Source organism: Capra hircus, chromosome 24, assembly GCF_001704415.2.
Source record: "Capra hircus breed San Clemente chromosome 24, ASM170441v1, whole genome shotgun sequence".
In the NCBI taxonomy this organism is placed as follows: domain Eukaryota; kingdom Metazoa; phylum Chordata; class Mammalia; order Artiodactyla; family Bovidae; genus Capra; species Capra hircus.
In genome coordinates this window covers 7,646,311-7,667,639 of record NC_030831.1, presented here as the reverse complement: position 1 = coordinate 7,667,639, position 21,329 = coordinate 7,646,311, and the positions used below count along the sequence as shown (strand labels likewise).

General features: G+C 42.4%; 1 protein-coding gene across 1 annotated transcript in view; it reads left to right on the top strand.

Moving 5' to 3' along the window:
* Positions 1–21,329, top strand: part of DOK6 (docking protein 6) — a 409,948-nt gene that overhangs the window by 254,974 nt on the left and 133,645 nt on the right. Inside the window, exon 5 of the mRNA XM_018039636.1 lies at positions 2,611–2,800. Coding sequence (XP_017895125.1) covers positions 2,611–2,800 — 190 coding nt within the window. The remainder of the gene's footprint in view (positions 1–2,610; positions 2,801–21,329) is intronic.

Below are 21,329 nucleotides of genomic sequence, written 5' to 3'. Positions count from 1 at the left end.
CCGCAGTAGTAGATATAATGATTATCTGAGTTAAATTCACCCATTCCAGTCCATTTTAGTTTGCTGATTTCTGGAATGTCGACCTTCATACTTGCCACCTCTTGTTTGACCACTTCCAATTTGCCTTGATTCATGGACCTGACATTCCAGGTTCCTATACAGTATTGCTCTTTATAGTATCGGACCTTGCTTCTATCACCAGTCACATCCACAACTGGGTATTGTTTTTGCTTTGTCTCCATCCCTTCATTCTTTCTGGAGTTATTTCTCCACTGATCTCCAGTAGCATGTTGGGCAGCTACTGACCTGGGAGTTCCTATTTCAGTATCCTATCATTTTGCCTCTTCACTGTTCATGGGGTTCTCAAGGCAAGAATACAGAAGTGGTTTGCCATTCCCTTCTCCAGTGGACCACTTTCTGTCAGACCTCTCCACCATGACCCGCCCGTCTTGGGTTGCCCCGTGGGCATGGCTTAGTTTCATTGAGTTAGACAAGGGTGTGGTCCTAGTGTGATTAGATTGACTAGTTTTCTGTAGTATGGTTTCAGTGTGTCTGCCCTCTGATACCCTCTTGCAACACCTACCATCTTACTTGGGTTTTTCTTACCTTGGGCATGGGGTATCTCTTCACGGCTGCTCCAGCAAGGCGTGGCTGCTCCTCCTTACCTTGGACGAAGGGTATCTCCTCACCCTGCCCTTCCTGACCTTCAACGTGGGATAGCTCCTCTAGGCCCTCCTGTGCCCACACAGCCACCACAACCACCTGAGTTGCAGCTCAGGACCAGCAAATATATAGTGTTTAAGACTGTAACATTCTGATGGATGGTAGCATATTTGAAAATATCTCAGTCCTTGACCAACTGCAGCTGCACGATTATGCCTCTCCAAATAATTCATGCGACAGCTCTGCCTTTAAAGCACTGTTCACAATTAAATTAAAACTCACGAAGATGTATCTGCTAGTAATTCTTAAACTTTCTGTTGTCATGACTCATTTTTTGGTAATTCCTCAATTCTTGCAGCCCATATTCATTGTTGTTTAGTCACTCAGTCCTGTCTGACTCCTTGAGACTCCAAGGACTGTAGCCTGCCAGGCTCCTCTGTCCATGGAATTTCCCAGGCAAGAATGTTGAAGTGAGTTGCCATTTCCTACTCCAGGGGATCTTCCTGATCCAGAGATCGAACCTGTGTCTCCTGCATTGGCAGGCAGATTCTTTACCACTGTGCCACCTGGGAAGTCCTGATATTCGTCATATTGTTATTTAGTCACTAAGTCATGTCCGCTCTTTGAGACCCGATGGACTACAGGATGCCAGGCTTCCCTGACTTTCTGTATCTCTCTGAGTTTGCTCAAATGCATGTCCATTGAGCCGGTGATACCATTCAACCATCTCATCTTCTGTTGCCCCTTCCCCTCCTGCCTTCAGTCTTTCCCAGCATCAAGATCTTTTCCAAGGAGTCAGCTCTTTGCATCAGGTGGCCAAAGTATTGGAGCTTCCTCGTCAGCATCAGTCTTTTCAATGAATAGTCAGAGTTGATTTTTCTTTAAGATTGACAAGGATATATTTATTTCTTCTTGGGATATGTTTATTTCACTTATTTTATTAGTTAACATTTTGGTGTATACCAAAGATAAGGTGCTAGGAATTAGGGATATTTTATAAAGACCCTTTGTAGGTCATACCAAATTCTTTACTTCCTGGAACTTACCAACTGGCCTTATCTTTCAAAATAAAGTATATTCTAATGCATTTAAATGGGAATTGAGGGCTGCAGAATTTTGCAATGGCGTTTGACATACACAGACATTTATAAAGGGTTTGGAATCATTGCCTAATAGATTTTCAACTACAAAATATCCAGGAATGAAAGCATTTATGTGGTTTTATTTTGCTTACTGGAACAATGGCTGAAGTTCTGCAGAAGGCAGTCACGAATATCTGCATTTATCATATGCTGAATTTGATCATGAGTACTCTGTGCTTGGAGAGTCAATCCGAGTGGGCATTAAACACTTCATGCCACAGAGGTAAAATTGAGTAAGTTCTTGTGTAAATTAGATAAGGCATTCCTCCCTGGAGTTGTTTATATGACATCCACTTAAGATTGTGTGAAGAAGCAGACAGTAACACCATTTGGGCAGAGACTCCAATTAGCTTTTTGCCCTTATGTTCCCATGGTACAATTTAACCATTTAATCCACACCATAGAGGATGCATGGAAAAGGAAATGGCAATTCTAGTATTCTTGCCGAGGAAATCCCATGGACAGAGGAGCATGGTGGGCTACAGTCCATGGCGTCTCAGAGTTAGGCACAACTGAGCACATACGCACACACACACACACACACACACACACACACACACACACACGCATAGGATGCAGGCCACAAGAAGTTGAAGAATGAGTGAATGACTGAATAATTAAGAATGCATCAACCCCTTTTCCCACAAAATGGAAAAAGAGAGTGTTTCACAATGTGTATGGGTGTCAGCAAGGAACACAGTGACCCTTTTTGCAGGCTGTAGGTAGGTATACAGGTTAACATAGTGCTGCCGTAAAAGTCACACCTCTTTTCACTTCATTGCCTCCATCCCTTGTTTCTTTGCAGAACGATTCAATGTGTACCTTATGCCTACACCAAATCTGGACATTTATGGCGAATGCACAATGCAGATCACACACGAGAATATCTATCTCTGGGATATCCACAATGCCAAGGTCAAGCTGGTGATGTGGCCCCTCAGCTCACTGAGGAGATATGGGCGGGACTCGACGTGGTTCACATTTGAGTCGGGCAGGTAAGCTCTGAGGGCAGAAGCAACATGCAGTAGGGGCCTGGGATCAAGGTTCTGTGCTCAGGTAGATGGTTGTTTTCGTAAAGGTTAGAGGTCACCAAAAATATAATTTCTTTAGATCCTTGTTGATAATCTGGATGAAACTGTGTTAATTCTATGGCAGGTTAATTACCCCATTCAAAATAACTTCAGTCTCTTGTGCTGGCATCAAACTAGTTTCATAATTATTTTTTATCATGAAGTATATTTGTGAGATTTTGGGTGCATCCTCCTATATTTTTGGTGCAGTAGGATTTCCATAAAAGTCAACATGTCCTTACTGGCATTACTTTTGTAGATTTTTTTTTTTAAGGAAAAAATGTTGAAAGAAGTCTTATATAAAATTGCTTAAATATTACTTTTTAGGTTTGAGATAATTTAATGCAATATTCATTTATCCAGATGTTTATGTTAATAGCATTAGTCAAGTATAAATATTGATATTAATTCAGAATGACTGAAAAGAAAGTTGGCAAATCCATAATTTATGGAATGTGTGACTCAGATTTTAAATGTAGTATGTCAAGACAGATACACTGATTTCTTGATCACAGCATATGGTCGGAATCCATAAATGTCTAAAATAAATGCTTGCTTCACAATCATTATTCACAGATATGGATTTAGACATGAGCTTCAATCAACTGTATCAAGTCATTATGTTGTGACCCCTTTGTGATATTGTTGTCACTCATCCAAGATAAGACTTAGGTTTGGGGATTCTATATCAGAAGTGTCTAATGTATTCACACTTGGGGATATGATTTATCACATTCTAAAAATGAATCAGTGGCCTTATAAGGTAATTATGAGGTCGCCATGTGACTGAGTAGACAAATTAAGACAGTTATGCAACAGAATTCTACCTACCATGACACACACAGCACGGATGAATCTCCAAAATGTCGTTGTAACATTGGTAAGAAACCCTGCAACAGATAAAACTGACTTATAGCGACAGAAAGCAAATGAATGGTTGCCTCGGGTCGGGAGAGAATGGACTCCAGGGAACACACAGGACCTGTGGCGGGGGGTGACCGTGCCCTGTATCCTGACATTTGTCAAGAGCCGTGGAGCTGTTTACTCGGTATCAGTGCACATCGTTCCATGCAAATTATCCCTCAGTGCTTTTAACGTGGAAAAAAAAGTGGGGGGAAAGCAGGAGGGCATTTACTCTTCTTATTTTATATACTTTTACACTGTTTGAGGTTTGACAGTTAGCATTTGTCACTTTTACAACAAAACACTTCCCCTGGGAGGAATGAGGCCGAGGAAGGGGAGAGAGCTGTGAGCATTTCTGGACGGAGCTTTGAGGGTGGTCCTTGAATCTGTGTGCGACAGCAGGCCTTGATTCCTAGGTAGGTACAGTAAGGGCAGAAGTCTGTTCTTGTAACCTGAGGCAGGCCTTGCACTTTTTATGTTTTCCTTGTAGGTCTCCCTTTTTCCTTAGTATTGAGATGTTTTAATACTTGACATCGGGACTTCCTTAGTGGTCTGCATGCTAAGTCGCTTCAGTGGTGTCCAACTCTTTGCGACTCTATGGACTGTAACCTGCCAAGTTCCTGTGTCCATGGGGTTCTCCAGGCAAGAATACTGGAGCGGGTTGCAATGCCCTCCTCCAGAGGATCTTCCCGACTCAGGGACTGAACCCGCGTCTCTTGTCTCCTGCATTGGCAGGCGGGTTCTTTACCACTAGCCCCACCAGGTGGTTAAGAATCCTCCGTGCCAGGCTGGGGGTGCAGGTTCGATGCCTGGTCGGGGAACGAAGATCCCACATGTCATGGGCAGCTGAGCCTGATTGCCACAACTGCATGCGCCAGATAGAGAGCCAGCAAGCTATAACCAAAGATCCTGGGTGAGGCAGCTAAGACCCGACACAGCCAAAGAAATAAATGAATATTTTTTAAAAAATACTTTATATCGTCTGATTTTAAAAGTCAAGCCAGGCTTTTGAGGGAGTAGTTGGAAAGAAAAGCTTAAAATCGCTTACTATTTCTGCATCTTGAGAAAATGGCTTTTAATATTTTGCTGTACTTCCTTCCAATGTATTTTAAAATCAACGTATTTTCATTTAATATTATATTGAGAAGTAATCTTCTGTAAAGTCGTATAAAGTCAAGATTTTTGTGACCATATGATATCTGAACATACGGCTGTACTGTAATCAATTTAACATTAGGGTGTTCCCAAAATGAACTATTATAAATAAAGCCACACTGACCATCTGTGAAAAGATGTGCAAATATCTGATTATTTTCTTAGCAGAGCCTTTTTAAAGCAGAATTCCTGGGTCAAAAGCCGTAGGTTCTTCACAGTATAGCAAATTGCTTTCAAAGCAGTTTCAATTCACACACCCTCTAATGGTGCAAAGAGCGTTCTTGACCCCATAACTACAGGCATTAAAAAGATGATTTAGATGTTTCTATTTTAAGAGAGGACTTGGATATCCTGTTAATTTTTTTTTTCTTTTCTCCTCTGTTTCTTTATGTTTAGAGGTTTGTCCTTGTGGGTACTGTTCATTTACATGTTCTTCCTTCTCTGCATTTTGGGTGTCCCTTGCCCTTGGAATGTTGACCATTGTTCTGTGCATCTATTTTGTAAACTCCAAAAGATCTCACTCCTATTAAAGGTAACCAAGAGCAGAAGGTTTTGTCCATGTTCGACCCAGTTCCCCGAGTCAGGACTGGAAGAAGGGGTGTGGGGGGGCATGGGTGATGACACGGGACAGTTTAAAGGAGAACCTGGCAGGTCAGTTTTGTGGTGTCAGCACAGTAGACCTTGAGCTCAAGAGCTCCATCTTCTGTGTTTTATTTTGTGCCTCTCTGCACACAGCACAGCATTTGGAGGCAGTTTCTAGCCATTTACTTATACTACCGCATGTACTGGAAAGTGATAAAACTGGGTGTCAAACTAGCCTTTTTTCTACTGACAGGCCTTGTACAACTTTGCTTATTTGCTTGGCCACGCCAGGTCTTTGTTGCTGCCTGCGTTCTCTCTGGTTGCGGTGAGCGGGGACACCCTCAGCGGCAGTGCACGGGCTTACTGCAAGGACTTCTCTTGTAGAGCCCAGGCTCTGGGCTCCCTACTGACGAGCTTTCTTAAAAATGCATTTTAAATTCTACTGTACCAATAAAATATAAGCATGAATGGTAGAAATGGAGCAAGATCATTCTTCCTGGAGGAACACACCTCTCGCATCCCGACAGTTGTACTCATACACCCATGCGGGTGAGGACAGGAGAGGAGGACCAGGGAGCTTTCACTGGGAACTGTCCTCACTCAGAGGGCATGGCCTGGGAGAGGAAGTCACAGCCTCCTGACTGCTTAGAGTAATTGCTGCTGCTGCTGGTGATGCTGCTGCTGCCAAGTCGCTTCAGTCATGCCCGACTCTGTGTGACTCCATGGATGGCAGCCCACCAGGCTCCACCGTCCCTGGGATTCTCCAGGCAAGAACACTAGAGTGGGTTGCCATTTCCTTCTCCAATGCATGAAAGTGAAAAGTGAAAGTGAAGTCACTCAGTCGTGTCCGATTCTTTGCGACTCCATGGACTGCAGCCTACCAGGCTCCTCTGTCCCTGGTATTTTCCAGGCAAGAGTACTGGAGTAGGGTGCCATTGCCTTCTAGTTAACCATAAAAGAGCACTTTAAAAGTGAAAAGCAACCTGGTTTACCATGCAAGCTTATTTAATAAAAAAATCAAAACAAGATATCCAGACCTGCAGAGGACGTCACAGGAGTCATGATAATGTGCAGTTTTACCCTGTAGAAGATAAAACCACTTTTTAAATTTGCTGATGGGGCTTTTTCACTTCATGAAACTTATAAGTATTGTAAGCAAAAGTCAGGATGAGCTCAAAGGCCTGCAGAACAAGATTAAACGATCTCCAAATCAATTTTTATAAAATTATTGTTCAAAACATAACCTCCCTATTCAGCAAAACACTTAATATAACAATTGGTGCTTAAAATATATGTCTTACTAACTCTGATAGTATTGTCTCTGTTGAGAAACCTGGGAACAATCTGGTTACAGATTTTTAATAATTGGAAATAAAAAGCAGTACAGTTCCCACAGGAAGATGGTGAATGGAAGCAAATGCTCTGTGTGCTATAATCAAGGATTCCCTGATGTCACAGAGGCTTGTTCAGTCCTTAAAAAGCTTTTCCATCAGTCATGCAGAGAGAAACCCTCCTCCTGTTATGTATGACCACTCAGTTATAATAAAAGGTAAGGCAGAGAGTTTTTAAATAGGATACCAAAGCATGATTACCCTCCCTACAAAAGATAAATTGGACTGCATCAAAATTAAAACCTTGTCTCTGCAAGAGACACTTTTAAGGGACTAAAAGTCCAGACACTGATCTAGAGAAGATATTCAGAAGTCACATATTAGACAATGCACTTGTATCCAAAATATATAAAGAATTTCCAAGTCAAAAATGAGAAAAAATGAAACCCAGCTTTAAAAACAGGCAAAAAATATAAGCAGATACTTCACCAAAAAAGACATATGACTGATCAATAATCACACTAAAAGATGCTGAACCTAATTTTTCACTGTGTGTGTGTGTTAGTCGCTCTGTTGTGTCTGATTTTTTGCGACCCTGTGGACTCTAACCCACCAGACTCCTCTGTCCTTGGGATTCTCCAGGCAAAACCACTGGAGTGGGTTACCAGTTCCTTCTCCAATTATTCATTAGGGGAATGCAGATTAAAACTATGATGAGATACAACTGCATAGCTATTATAGTGGCTAAAGTTAAAAAGGAAAATCTGACAATACCAAATGCAGACAGGATGCACAGCAGATGGAACACATACAGTTTTGGTGGGAATGTAGCGTTCTACAGTGATTTGGAAAGAAACTTTGAAGTTTTTAAAAGAAACCTCAGCATTGCCTGAAGATCTGATCCGGGTTCCTACTTCTTGGTATTATCTTGCAAAAGATAAAAATACATGCTCATACCAAAATCTGTACATGAGTGTTGCCATTTTATTCATCATTGCCCAAAACTGGACAAACCAAGTATCCTTCACTGAATGGGTAAACAAACTATGATAAATCTATAGAGAGCTGCTGCTGCTGCTGCTAAGTCACTTTAGTCATGTCTGACTCTTCGCGACCCCATGGACCGCAGCCTACCAGGCTCCTCTGTCCATGGGATTTTCCAGGCAAGAGTACTGGAGTGGGGTGCCATTGCCTTCTCCTATAGAGAGCTACTCAGCATCAAAAAGGAGTGAATGACATACACAATGAGTGCATCAAAGATGCCTTGTTCTAAGTGAGAGGCCAGATCCAGCAAACAGCATACTCTGGTGATGCCACACACATGGAGGATAGAGCTATAAGGTCAGGAGGCAGACCAGTGATCGCCCTGGAGGGGTTGCTGTGCAGAAGGAGGGGAACGACCGGGTGAGGAAACGACAGAAGGGCAATGTCAGGGCGATGGCGGAACTGATATTTATCCTGATGGTGGTGGTGGATACGTCATTCTATACATCTGTCAAACCCCAGAGAACTGTCTAGCGCAAAGAGTGAATGCTGCTAGGTGGAAATGTTTTAATTTAAAAATAAATTTTTTAAAAGGAAAGAGATTCACATATATGCTCAAATGATTTTTGGCAAGGCTGCTAAAATTCAATGGTGAAAGTCTTTCAACAGATAACTGGAAAAACTGTATATCCACATGCAAAAGGATGAAGTTGGCCCATCACTACTGTGTATCACAAACATTAAGTCAAAACAAATCGAAGACCTACGTTTAACATCTGAAACTATAAAACTCCTCTAAGAAAATATAGAGCAGAACTTTACAGCTTCGGATTGGGCAGTGATTTCTTGAATATGACACAAAAAGACAACAAAGGAAAAAACAGACAAGTTGGAACTTATTAACAATTTCAGGAATTTGTGCATCAAAAGACAATATCAGTGGAGGAAAGAGGCAACTCGTAAATCAGGAGAAAATATTTACAAGTCATATCTGATAAGGGGTTAATGTCTAGAGTATAGAGAGAACTTCAAAAAGTTCATAACAACAAAAAACAAACAACACACATACACACACAAAAAAAAAACATGCACAAATGACTTAAGTAGGCATTTCTCCAAAGAAGATATGCAGACAGACAATAACACCTGAAAAGAAAGTCTTAAAAGCACCTATAAGAAACTTTCAGTAAAATGCAAATTAAAACTATGATGAGATGCCTCCTCACACAAGTAGGAGGGCTACAATCAAAATAATAATAACCACAATAGCAATGTGTTGGTGTGGGTATAGGAAACTCGGAAACCTTGTGCACTATTGGTGGGAATGTAAGGTTTGTAGAGCCCCTATGGAAAGCAGTATGGCAGTTCCTCAAAAATATTTTTAAAAAACCTAAAAATTAAGAGGCGTCATTCTCTGTTAAAAATCAGGGAAAGATTGCTCTCCCCTCCCTTTTTCTTAGAACATTTACTTTATTTTTTTTTAATTTTTATTTTTACTTTATTTTACTTTACAATACTGTATTGGTTTTGCCATACATTGACATGAATCCACCACAACAAAATTGTTAGTACTTTCTTCCCTCTTTGAAGTGGTATTAGTCACTCAGTCATGTTGGACTCTGTGATCCCATGGACTGCAGCCCTCCAGGCTCCTCTGTCAATGGGGTTTCACACGCAAGAATACTGGAGTTATCATTTCCTTCTCCAGGGGATCTTCCCAACCTAGGGATCAAACCCGGGTCTCTCCTACTGTCTGAGCCACCAGGGAAGCCCTAAGATTTCTCTCTTTGAAATGTATATAAACCCTTTTGAAAACAAAATGGGCTTTTGTCAGCTTTAAGAACCAGGAGTGCCTTTATTTCAGGGACTCTGGAGCCACATCTTTGAAAGTTAAACATCAAAGAAGAGAACGCCCCTAACCCCCAGTTGCTTTGGGAGGGGAGGAACCTAACTGCATTGATACTTGACTCCACATTGCAAAACCCCCTTCTCTCATAAAGGTGTGAAAAGTGTTTTTCCTCTAGATAAAGCCAGTTAGCTAGTCTGGGTTGTCACTAGAGTTACCAGGTGAATCGAGAATGAACTCTATCTGGAAAATGGTGCTGTGAAGCCCTCTCATCCCTTGAGACCAGTGTCGTTTATCTTGAGAACATGTACATAGTGCCTTCTATCTGCTTTTAACTATAAAAAGGGCGAGATGTCTTTCTGTCTTTGCCATCTCTCAGCAGATTGCCTGAAATGTGTATCATATTCTGGTTTAACATGAAAACAATAACAAGAGTGTTTTCTTTCTTTATTACTTTTGTGGAGAGGATTTCTAGATTGGAAGATTTTGTTTTTAATTGTGTTTCCCAACAGTATCAAGGGGAAGAAGTTAGAAAACAAAATGTTTGTTGGCTATCCAGATACCACAAAGAAAGGATCTCGGGAATAATCTGAGAACTTGCAAGCAAAGATGAAAGGGATTTGAAAAAAATTAAAACCCTGCAACACTGGAAAGATAAGTATGTTGAGTCACAAAAGAGTAAGAGATAAAGTTAAGGAAGTCTTTTAAGTGACAAGAGTAAGTTAAAACAGCCACAAGAAAAAGAAGAGATTAAGTGTACAGTCTCCAATATTACTGTTTGTTGTTGTTCAGTCGCTAAACTGTGTCCGACTCTTTGCGGCCCCATGGACTGCAGCACAGCAGCCCCCTTTGTCCTTCACTATCTCCCAAAGTTTGCTTAGATTCATGTCCATTGAGTTGATGATGCCATCTAACCATCTCATCCTTTGTCACTCATTTTTCCTCCTGCCCTCAAACATTCCCAAAATTGGGGTCTTTTCCATTGACTCAGCTCTTTGCATCAGGTGACCAAAGCGTGGAGTTGCAGCTCCAGCATCAGTCCTTCCAATGAATATTCAGGGTTGATTTCCTTTAAGATAGACTAGTTTGATCTGCTTTCAGTCCAAGGGACTCTCAAGAGTCTTCTCCAGTACTACAGTTTGAAAGTGTCAATTCTTTGGCTCTCAGCCTTCTTTATGGTCTGACTCTCACATCCATACATGACTACTGGAAAAGCAATAGCTTTGACTAGACAGACCTTTGTTAACAAAGTAATGTCTCTTCTTTTTAATATGCTATCTAGGTTGGTCATAACTTTTCTTCCAAGGAGCAAGCGTCTTTTAATTTCCACCTCCTCCCCTGTAGTTACCTTTGCCCTTGCAATTAGGTGGGGCCACGTGAGACATCATTCCCTGAATGGACATTGGAAGGACTGATGCTGAAGCTCCAATACTTTGGCCACCTGATGTGAAGAGCTGACTCATTGGAAAAGACCCTGATACCAGAAAGATTGAAGGCAGGAGGAGAAGGGGACAAGATGAGATGGTTGAATAGAATCAACTCAGTGGACATGGGTGTAAGCAAACTCCAGGAGATAGTGAAGAACAGGGAAGCCTGATGTGCTGCAGTCCATGGGGTCACCCATCCCTTTTACCCACTGTACAGCTGAAATGGTCTAGTGTTGAGATGCCTTAACCATGGGATCTCAGCCACCTCAGTTTCTGAATCCACTTTGCCCTGGTGCTTTGCCCAGAGATGTATAGCTTGAATGAGGAGTAAACATTTGTTGTGTTAAGGCATTGAGGTTTGAAGTTATTATTTGAAGCTTTATTTTTTTGTTTTTACTTACACAGCCTGTGAGAGCATCTGTGCTAAGTTGCTTCTGCTGTGTCCGACTCTTTGCGCCCCTATGGAATGTGTGGTTTACTTTCCTAATCCACAACCTTTTTTGTGATTTCAATACCTACTCACTAAGTCTTTTATTACAATTCCTACTTTATATTATAACCATTGGTCCATCGGTTTCTCCAAGAACCCTATGAGCTCACTAAACACAGGGAGTATGTGTTACTCTTCTCTGTTTCTCTAAAACATCATGGTATTTGATAAATGATTGGAGGCACCTTAGAACATTAATGGGATTTTCGATGTCACAAAAAGATTAAGTTATCATATTCAACTGAGTTTTAACTATTAGAGTTTAGGGAAGAAAGGTCTCCTTCTGGAAAACTTGCATCAAGGATATATGTGATTTTTAAATTCACATGTCTATATAAGCTCTTCTTTAATTCCAGAGAAGTAAAGCTAAGACAAAGTCTTTGAGGATGCTGGTGTCTTCTATGTGTGTGTTTAATTTGCTAAATCTCTTGCCGCTGCAACGCTGGGACTAATTTTTTCCCCCTAGGATAAAGCATTAATTAAATGACTTAGGAAACTGTTCTTATCAAGAAATGGAGGCTCTGATCTTAGTTTTTGCTCCATTAACTTTAAAGTTCAGTACATTTTTATTGAACCCACACATGCTTTAGTGTGAATTGCTTTTCATTAATTGGTCTATAGGGATTCCAATGACAGGTTTGGCCTTCCTTTTAGGTTTTTTAATTCTCCTTCGAAAGTTCCTAAACTTTAGTAATAGTCATTCAATCAAGGAATGATTGCTGGAATCAAGAGGAAGAAAAATCAATGAGAAGTTCCAGTTTGATCTCCTTGGATGGTGGCACGTCTCCACATCCACCAATGAGACTCTCATCTCACAGGAGATGCAGGCTGGCTTCTTTAGAACAATTGGACCATTCTTTTATTGCTTATTGATTCCTTCATTCAAAAGATGCACTTATTTTCACATGTCTGGAATTGAGATATATGTAGTTACTACTGGGTTTCTCTGGTGGTTTGGATGGTAAAGAATCTGCCAGCAATTCAGGAGACCCCAGGTTCTATCCCTGGGTCGAGAAGATCCCCTACAGAAGGGACTGGCTACCCACTCAAGTATTCTTGCCTGGAGAATTCCATGTGTGCTCACAGTGTGCTCATGGCCTGCTCAGTCGTGTCTGACTCTTTGCAACCCTATGTATTGTAGCCTGCCAGGCTCCTCGGTCAATGGGACTTCCCAGGAAAGAATACTGGAGTAGGTTGCCATTTCCTTCACCGGGGATCTTCCCAACCCAGGGATCGAACCCGCATCTCCTGCGGTTCCTGCATTGCCAGGCAAGTTCTCTACCCGGAGCCACCTGGGAAGCCCCTGCTACTACTGCACCTTACACTGAATGGCATCATCCGATGGTGGCCAGCAGGGGGCGGAAGTGATACCGTTGCCATTGTCGCAGGTTCACAGCCTTAGTCATGGATGCCAGAGTTTTCATCCCTTCTCTTGAACCTATGTGTAATGTGGGTGCTTTACTTCTTGAGTTTAATTATATTTCAGTACCATGTCAGCTCTCCAGCGTTTCACTCAAGAAACCTTTAGGGCCATTTGAGAAAAACAAAACTGTGAGCACCATCTGGTAGACAAAATATCCACCAGGCAGCATAAAACTTGTAAAGTAGGTGTCAGGGGCTCAGAAGAAAATTTTAAAGTCAAAATCAGCATACTCTTTAATGAAGAAATGTGTATCACTAACTTGCTGATGACAAATAGAATAATATTTTGTGAAAAAAAGAAAACCAAAGGACATTGATAATTCTGAGTTGATTCAGAAGAGTTGGACTCAGTGTGCAAAGGTTTTATAAATTCCTTGGCTACCTTATTTTACTTAGATTTTCTTTCTGTGCATGTAAAAGATAACATAATAATCCATGACAAGTGAGCCTGAGTCTTGTTTGTTTTTTTGACTTGGTAAGTTGGAGATACCTTGTGGACTTCCAGGGGGAATTTCAGAAAGTGGCTGTATGTATGTGTCTGTATATCAGGAAAGAATCCCCAGCATGTAGATAGCTTTTAAGTTATATACCTGGATGCCTCACTTTTGAGAAGAGAAGATACAAACATCTATTACTTACTCTGGAAACAAAAGTGCCTCAAGAAGTAGATAATATTAACCGTGTTAAGTGCTACAGACAGGATGAGTAAGGTGAAGCTTGAGAAGTGTCATGTTGATTTTGCAAATCAGAAGCCACTGGTAGACTTGGAAAGACCTATTTCAGTGGAGTCATGGGGAAAGAAGATTGGGGTGGATTCCAAAGAAAATGAGAGGAGAGAAAGTGGAGTCAGCAAGGACAACGTCTCAAGAAATTTTATTGTGAAGATAACAGAAACAGAAGTAGCTGTAAAAGAATGTGACGTTAAATTGTTTTGAAGGCAAGCTATATTAAAAAAAAATCTGCATGCACATGGGAGTCACACTATGAAGAGGAAAAAAATAATAAAACAGAAGAAAGAGGGAAACATCACTAATCAGTGTCTTTGAGTTGAGAGGAAACAGGATCTAGTGAACAAGTCAGTGGCTACATGTAAAAAAAAATCCTTTTAAACAGGAAAGTGTAATGGAGGCTGATATAATGGAGGAATAAGGGGAGGCAAGCATTTGAGGATCAGATAGAGGCGTGTGGAAGTGGTCTTCTGATCATGTCTCTTTTCTTGGTCAAATAGGAAGCAAGGTAACTGACTGTGAGGCTGGAGAAAGGTAGTCAAGACTTGATGCAGGAGACGGTGGGATACAGTTGTTTGCAGAGAGCGAATGAACCCAGCGCAGCAGGAAGGGAGGACGCCCGTGAGCACGCTGCGGCCTGTTACCATCAGCTGCACCTCGGCAGCTCTCCTGCTGGCAGCCCGCCTCCTGCCCGTCGGGTCTCCGCGGCCCCACGCGGGAGCCGGGCGGTGCTCCAGCTCGGGCCCGTCCGCTTCAGACCCCGCTTCTGCCGTCGCTCGTGTCCTGCTCTCAGAGTGGCCGTACTGGGGGCCGCGGGGCTCCCCTGGGTGGCCGCAGCCCTCCTCTGCTGTGCGCCTCCTCTTTGGCACGTTCTCGGGCTCCTCAAGGAGCTGAGCGCTGCTCAGGGGCGCCCCTCCTTCCAGCACGCTTCCTGGGCGCCTGTCATTCTGTACCCCCTGCGATCAGCTCACTTTCATTTCTGTCCCTGTCGCCTTGTCCCCCTGGAACTGCCCGCCTCCTAACCCACCCTCCACAGCTCGCTCTCTCTCTCTCTCTTTCTCTCTCTCAAGCACACACAGTCGTTTGACCTGGATGCTCCCACAGTGACCCACACAGATCCTCTATCCCGTAGACTGAACACGGATGACAGAGTCCCGCACGGCCTGTCAGCCTCCCGCTGCCCCCGGAGCCCTTTCAGAGGACAGGCTGCTTCTAGCAGAGAGCCGGGGCTCTGCCATCGAAGTCTGCGGGTGAGCGAGGGCAGCGGCCATCCCTGGCCAGCAGGGCAGTGTCGCCTGCAAGACCCGGAGCCCGGCTCCGCTTCTGCGGCTCTCTGGCTCAGTCAAGTCAAGCAGGGAGCAAGACGTCTCTAAGGCAGGCCTTTTCGACTCTAGTGAGACAGCAGAGATACTAGCGACAGTTCCGCCGCTTCGGGAGGCAGACAAGTGAGAACAAAACCTCAGTTACTATTTCCAACTGCCTGGTGATTTCTTCACTTAGATCCTATTACAACAAAATCTGACAGATAAGCTGCGCCGCAAATCACAGGAAGAGTTAACAGAGATGAAGAAAGAGTATTATTGTCATTCCTTTGGTGTCTCAGTTGCCCGTGACATATTCCTGTTTCGTGAAGTGCGGGTGAATTTGGCAGAAAGGAAGCCCGTTCCTGCATCGTCCTTTCATTATTACACTCTCCGCGGTGTGGGACTCCGCCTGCCTTTCCGCCTTCACAGAAGGTTCCCTCTGCACCTCTGGCTTCTCCCCTTCCCTCCCTCCTTCCCTCCCCACACCTCTCCCCTTTCTCTCCTTTCTCTTCCTTCTCTTCAGTGAATATTATCCACTTTTGCATCTGTTTTGCTGTCCCTGTCTCTTTTCGACCTGACACGTCCTGATCCAGTCCCTCCAAAATGTCAAACTCTCTCCAAGCTGTTCCCTCCTAAAACTTGTTAAATTTCAGGAGAAGTCAGTCTCCCTAAGCAGACAGTCTCTGACTTCCCTGGCGGTCCAGTAGTAAGGCTCTGCGCTTCCACTGCAGAGGGCGCAGTTCCATCCCTGGTCAGGGAACCAAGATCCCACGTGCAGTGCAGCAAAAGGATAAATAAAGCATAAATGTAAATAAACAGTCGCTCAGTCGTGTCCGACTCTTTGCTCCCCATGGACTGTAGCCTGTCAGGCTTCTCTTTCCATGGGGATTCTCCAGCCAAGAATACTGGAGTGGGTTGCCATTTCCTTCTTCAGGGGATCTTCCCAACCCAGGGATTGAACCTGGGTCTCTTATGTCTCCTGAATTGGCAGCCAGGTTCTTTTATACTAGTGCCACCTGGGAAGACCAAATAAGGCATATGTATCTTGATAAATAAAGCATATCTATCTAAAAAAAAAAAATCTAGTCAAATAAACCACTCATGAACTTAAAAAAAAAACAATCTCTTAGAACTCTGAAACAGAAGAATGTATAACATCAATTTATATATGAGGCCACAGGATCCTACATTTACTAAAATTTTAATTTAGAAATTTAAAAATACTTTACATGCTAGGTTATGTAGACTAAAATGTGTCTGTTACTCTTTCTTACACAAAAAATGTCACTGAGTCCCTTACTCTTTGAAGGGATATACAGTATACCTAGTTCACAGTCTATCCCTAGAATGTGTTACCTGGTTCAAGGAAAGCCTGACAAAGAAACAAAAAGCAGAAATATGGATTGTGCTCAGTTGTGTCCAACTCTTTGCAACCCCGTGGACTGTAGCCAGTCAGGCCCCTCTGTCCATGGCATTCTCCAGGCAAGAATACTGGAGTGGGTAGCCGTTTCCTTCTCCAGAGGGTATTCCCAACTCAGGGATCAAACCCACGTCACCTGTATTGGCAGGCAGATTCTTAACCACCGAGCCTCCTGGGGAAGCCCATGACTCTAATGAAATCTAAAATTCATAAATATTTTTGGGCTTGCCCCTGGTGTTTAGCGGTAAAGAATTCACCTGCTGATGCAGGAGACAAAGGTCCAAGAAAAATGATTTTTAAAAATTACAGGTTCAACAATGTATCAGACTGTGGAGAGAGGAGTTAATAAAGCTCCTGGTCTGGGATCCACTTTCTCTCCTGAGTAACACTGAAAGAACGTCCAGGGAACAGAAAGAAAGCAAGTGGTCCAGTCTAGTCCTGTATAGTTGGTTACTGTGTGTGCATGCGTACTTAATCACTTCAATCGTGTCTGACTCTTTGTGACCCCATTGTAGCCCACCAGGCTCCTCTGTCCATGGGATTCTCCAGGTACGAATACTATAGTGGGTTGCCATTCCCTTCTCCAGGGCATCTTCGCAACCCACAGATCAAACCCCCTGTCTCTTACATCTCTTGCATCAGCAGGAGGATTCTGTACCACCAGCACAGCCTGGGAAACCCCAAACATGCTTACAGCCCTCCTAGTAAATAAACAAAGGATATTTGTAGAATGCTTTTAGCAGGATGCTCCTGGTTTAAGACTGCCTGTGGTCAGCAGTCCTACAACCAGTGGGCTTGAGTCAGTGCACCCTAGGCTAAACACCACCTAAACTATATATTTGGGGTAGGAAATAAAGCTACATCTTTCCTACCTCCCTGTTGGGTGTGCCTGCCGTACGCATCGCTCCGAGAACTCACGTAGTCTGAAGCTGACTGTGCACATGAGCAGTGGGGGGAGGTCCTGAGGAGCTGCTCTCAGTGATGCAGAGTGTCTCGACCACTTCTCTTGCCTTGGCTGTGCCTCTTGGTTGGGGTAAGATTTTATGTTCAGTAAAATCTCTTGATGGTCTGACCCTTTGGATTGGCTCATCCCCAATATGCTCAAAGATGGTTGACAGGGAATAAATCGTATACATTCAGAAAGACATTATGATCCATTAACACTTCTTATAAATGATCAATCCCTAAATGTACATATGTTTAGCAATATATATGGCTTCCTAGGTGGTGCTAGAGGTAAAGAACCCACCTGCCAATGCAAAAGACGTAGGTTTGATCCCTGGGTCGAGAAGATTCCCTGAAGAAGGAAATGGCAACCCACTCCAGTATTCTTGCCTGGAGGAGAATCCCATGGAGAGAGGAGCCTGGCAGGCTACAGTCCATGGGGTCACAAAGAGTCCAACATGACTGAGCACATACATGCGTCAGAAGAAAAATAAAAAAGATGTTTCAAATAGATGTGAATACCAATATACCACCCTAGTTAGATAAAAAGAGCTGAGAAGGAGGTTTTGAAGGGCAATTCATCTTGATTATTAAATATTTAGCAACATTTTTATGTAATAAATATTTTATGAATGCAGTGACATTCTCTAAAACATGATGAGTATATTTGTCAACTTGTAAAGAACTTAGGTAAGTTGAATTATGTTTTCATTGGCTCACAGAATTATTCCAAGGGTATATGAATCAAGAAAGATTGGCTATGAATAATATGTATGTGCATAAATCAAATCTTGCCACAAATTCATTCTGTATATTTATTTTTATTTGTTATATTTGTTGTGATCAATGTAATTTGGAAAACTTGTTCCCTACGAAAAAGCATTAGACTGAAAAAACCTTTTTCTCTGACCAACTTTGGCACCGTGGCATTATAAATTTCTCACATTAAGTTCATGTAAGGAAGTGGTTTAGACTAGAATATGAAATCTCAGGCAATCGATTCTGGATTAAAATTCTCTTGTGCGTCAACTCCTTTAAATGTCAGATTCTCATCTGAAAACTGGAGATGAATTTTGCTGAGGCCGTAGGGTCATTTTTAGCATTAAATGCTATGCGGTATACAGGAGCCCCAGTTATTATTAATTAGATCGATTGTGTCTTTTAAAATTTTAAGGCACTATCTGAACTTAACAGACACCAGAGTTTTCTGTTTTAAAAGAGAAATTAGGAGTTGGACCCCAGCTTGCTGTGCACCCATGCTAACAGGCTAGGGAGCATGGGGACTGACAGCTTTTCAAGCCGAGGCGTCAGTTTGCCCCCACCCCGCAACACACACGCGCACACGCACACCCTGTTCTGCATGGCAGAACTGTCAGTCAAGTGCATTGTTAACCACAGGGCTGGTGAGGAATGAGAAGCACAACTTTTGACATTAGGCTCTGCAGATGAATGAATTCTTCCAATTTTACAGCCTTTGAAATAAAAGCCTCTCTCTAATGTTACATTTGAATGACTCACTCCCCGTTGCTCTGTCAAGGGATTGTGTTTCAAACAAGTCAGATGGGCCCTGTAAGCACTGAAGTCCCCACTGACTGTCTATTTGTTTCCCTGTTACCACTCTGAACCCGCTCTACTTATGCATTCTCAGGTGACTATGTTTGCATTCACTGTATTGCTATTAAGACAGTCTGCAGAAACTGGTTCACTCAGCAAGAGTTAGAAGATAAGCCATTCATAATTCTGCTGGAATTAGCTATTTTATTTGTGAATATGGACTTCCCTAGTGGCTCAGATAGGAAAGAATCTGCCTGCAATGTGGGAGACCCGGGTTAGATCCCTGGATCTGGAAGATCCCCTGGAGAAGGGAACAGCTACCCACCCCAGTATTCTTGCCTGGAGAATCCCATGGACAGAGGAGCCTGGCGGGCTACAGTCCTACGGGTCACAAAGAGTCAGACACAACTGAGAGATTAACACTTTCACCTTTGTGAATATAAAGTCTGAAGAAAGGGAAAGGAATTCTTCGGCAACATCATTTCAGCAGTCAAATCCCAACTATTCAAATGGATTCATTTATATTCCTCAGACTTTTACGTAGCAGGGTAAAAACTAGTTTCTCTCTTCTTGGGGGTGGGGTGGTGGTCAGAGTGAACAGAGAACTCTTCCAGATAAAACTCTGTCTCTTTTTCTACCTACCTGAATATTGAGGGGATTCCTTATTTGAAGCCCACTTAGTCCATATTATTCTACAAAGCTCCACTTTGAGGAGTTCACTGAAAATTTTGGGTGAGAATGGCACCGTGTAATGAGAAATGGGGAGCGCTTCAGTAGATCGCTGACTTTGATTACAGTTATAAATGACAAACTGTTAATATAAATGTGTCACAGTGAAGTTCTATTAATATTAGAGATCTTTCTATTTCCTCTTTACTATAGAAATGGTGAAAATCTCAACCTACTAGAGTTTTGTTTTCTGTCTTTATTTGTACAGAATTTTGCTGTACAAATTTTGCTGATTCTGCTATACACCCTTACTATTCTTTTCCTATAAGTGTCCACCTTTAAAATGTCCCTGTGTTGTTTCAAGAACATTCTCAGATGCTTCCGTTGTTCAGAGTTGCTTTACGATGACAGGCTCTGCGAAATTGACAGAACTACCCTCCCCTGGTTACTTATAACTACTGCACTAGAGTGGTGTTTTAAATTCTTCTATTTTTGCTAAGAATCATTTGTGAATTATTTCTAATTTCCAAATGAATACCAAGCAAGCAAAACCACCCACCTCACTCCCATCCCGATTCCTATCCTTAAAGTTTTGTTTTTTTCCAGAATATCATTTCAATATATGTCTGGCTACTTTCACGTAGCATAATGAATTTTTAGACTCTTCCATCGTGTTTTATCCCTGGAGAAGGAAATGGCAACCCACTCCAGTATTTGTGCCTGGAGAGTCCCATGGACAGAGGAGTCTGGCAGGCTACAGTCCTTGGGGTCACAAAGAGTCGAACATAGCTGAGCAATTAACACATACACATAGTGCTTCATATACAGGAGTCTATTCCTTTTTTCCTTAATTTTTTTTTATATTGGGGTATAGCCAATTAACAATGTTGTGATATTTCAGGTGGACCGCAAAGGGACTCAGCTATACAAACACATGTATCCATTCTCTCCCAAACTCCCCTCCCATCCAGGCCGCCACACAACATTGAGCAGTTTTACATGTGCTATAGAGTAGGTCCTTGTTCATTATCCGTTTTAAATATAGCAGAGTGTTCATATTCATTCCAAACTCCCTGACTATCCGTCTCCTCTCCCCATAACTGTAGGTTTGTTCTCTAAGCCTATGAGTCTGCTTTGTAAATAAGTTCATTTCTACCATTTCTTTTTAGATTCCACATAAAAGCTATATCATACAATATTTCGCCTTCTCTGTCTGACTTCACTCAGTATGATAGTCTCTAGGTCCAGCCATGTTGCTGCAGATGGCACTGTTTCATCTTTGTTGTTGTTCAGTCGCTCAGTGGCATCTGACTCTTTTGTGGCCCCATGGTCTGTAGCCTGCCAGGCTCCTCTGTCTGTGAGATTTCCCAAGCAAGAGTTCTGGAGTGATTTCCATCTCCTTCTCCAGGGGCTCTTCATGACCCAGGGATCAAACCCACATCTCTTGCACTGGCAGGTGTATTTTTTACCCCGGAGCCACCTGGGAAGCCCTTCATTCTTTTTAATGACTCAATAATATTCCATTATACATATATATAGATAGATAGGTATAGATATATAGATATATATATAGGTATATATATATATAAAGCACATCTTCTTTATCCATTCCCCTGTCAATGGCCAATTAGGTTGCTTCCATGCCTTGGCTATTTAAAAAGTGCTGCAATGAACATTGGGGTACATGTATCCTT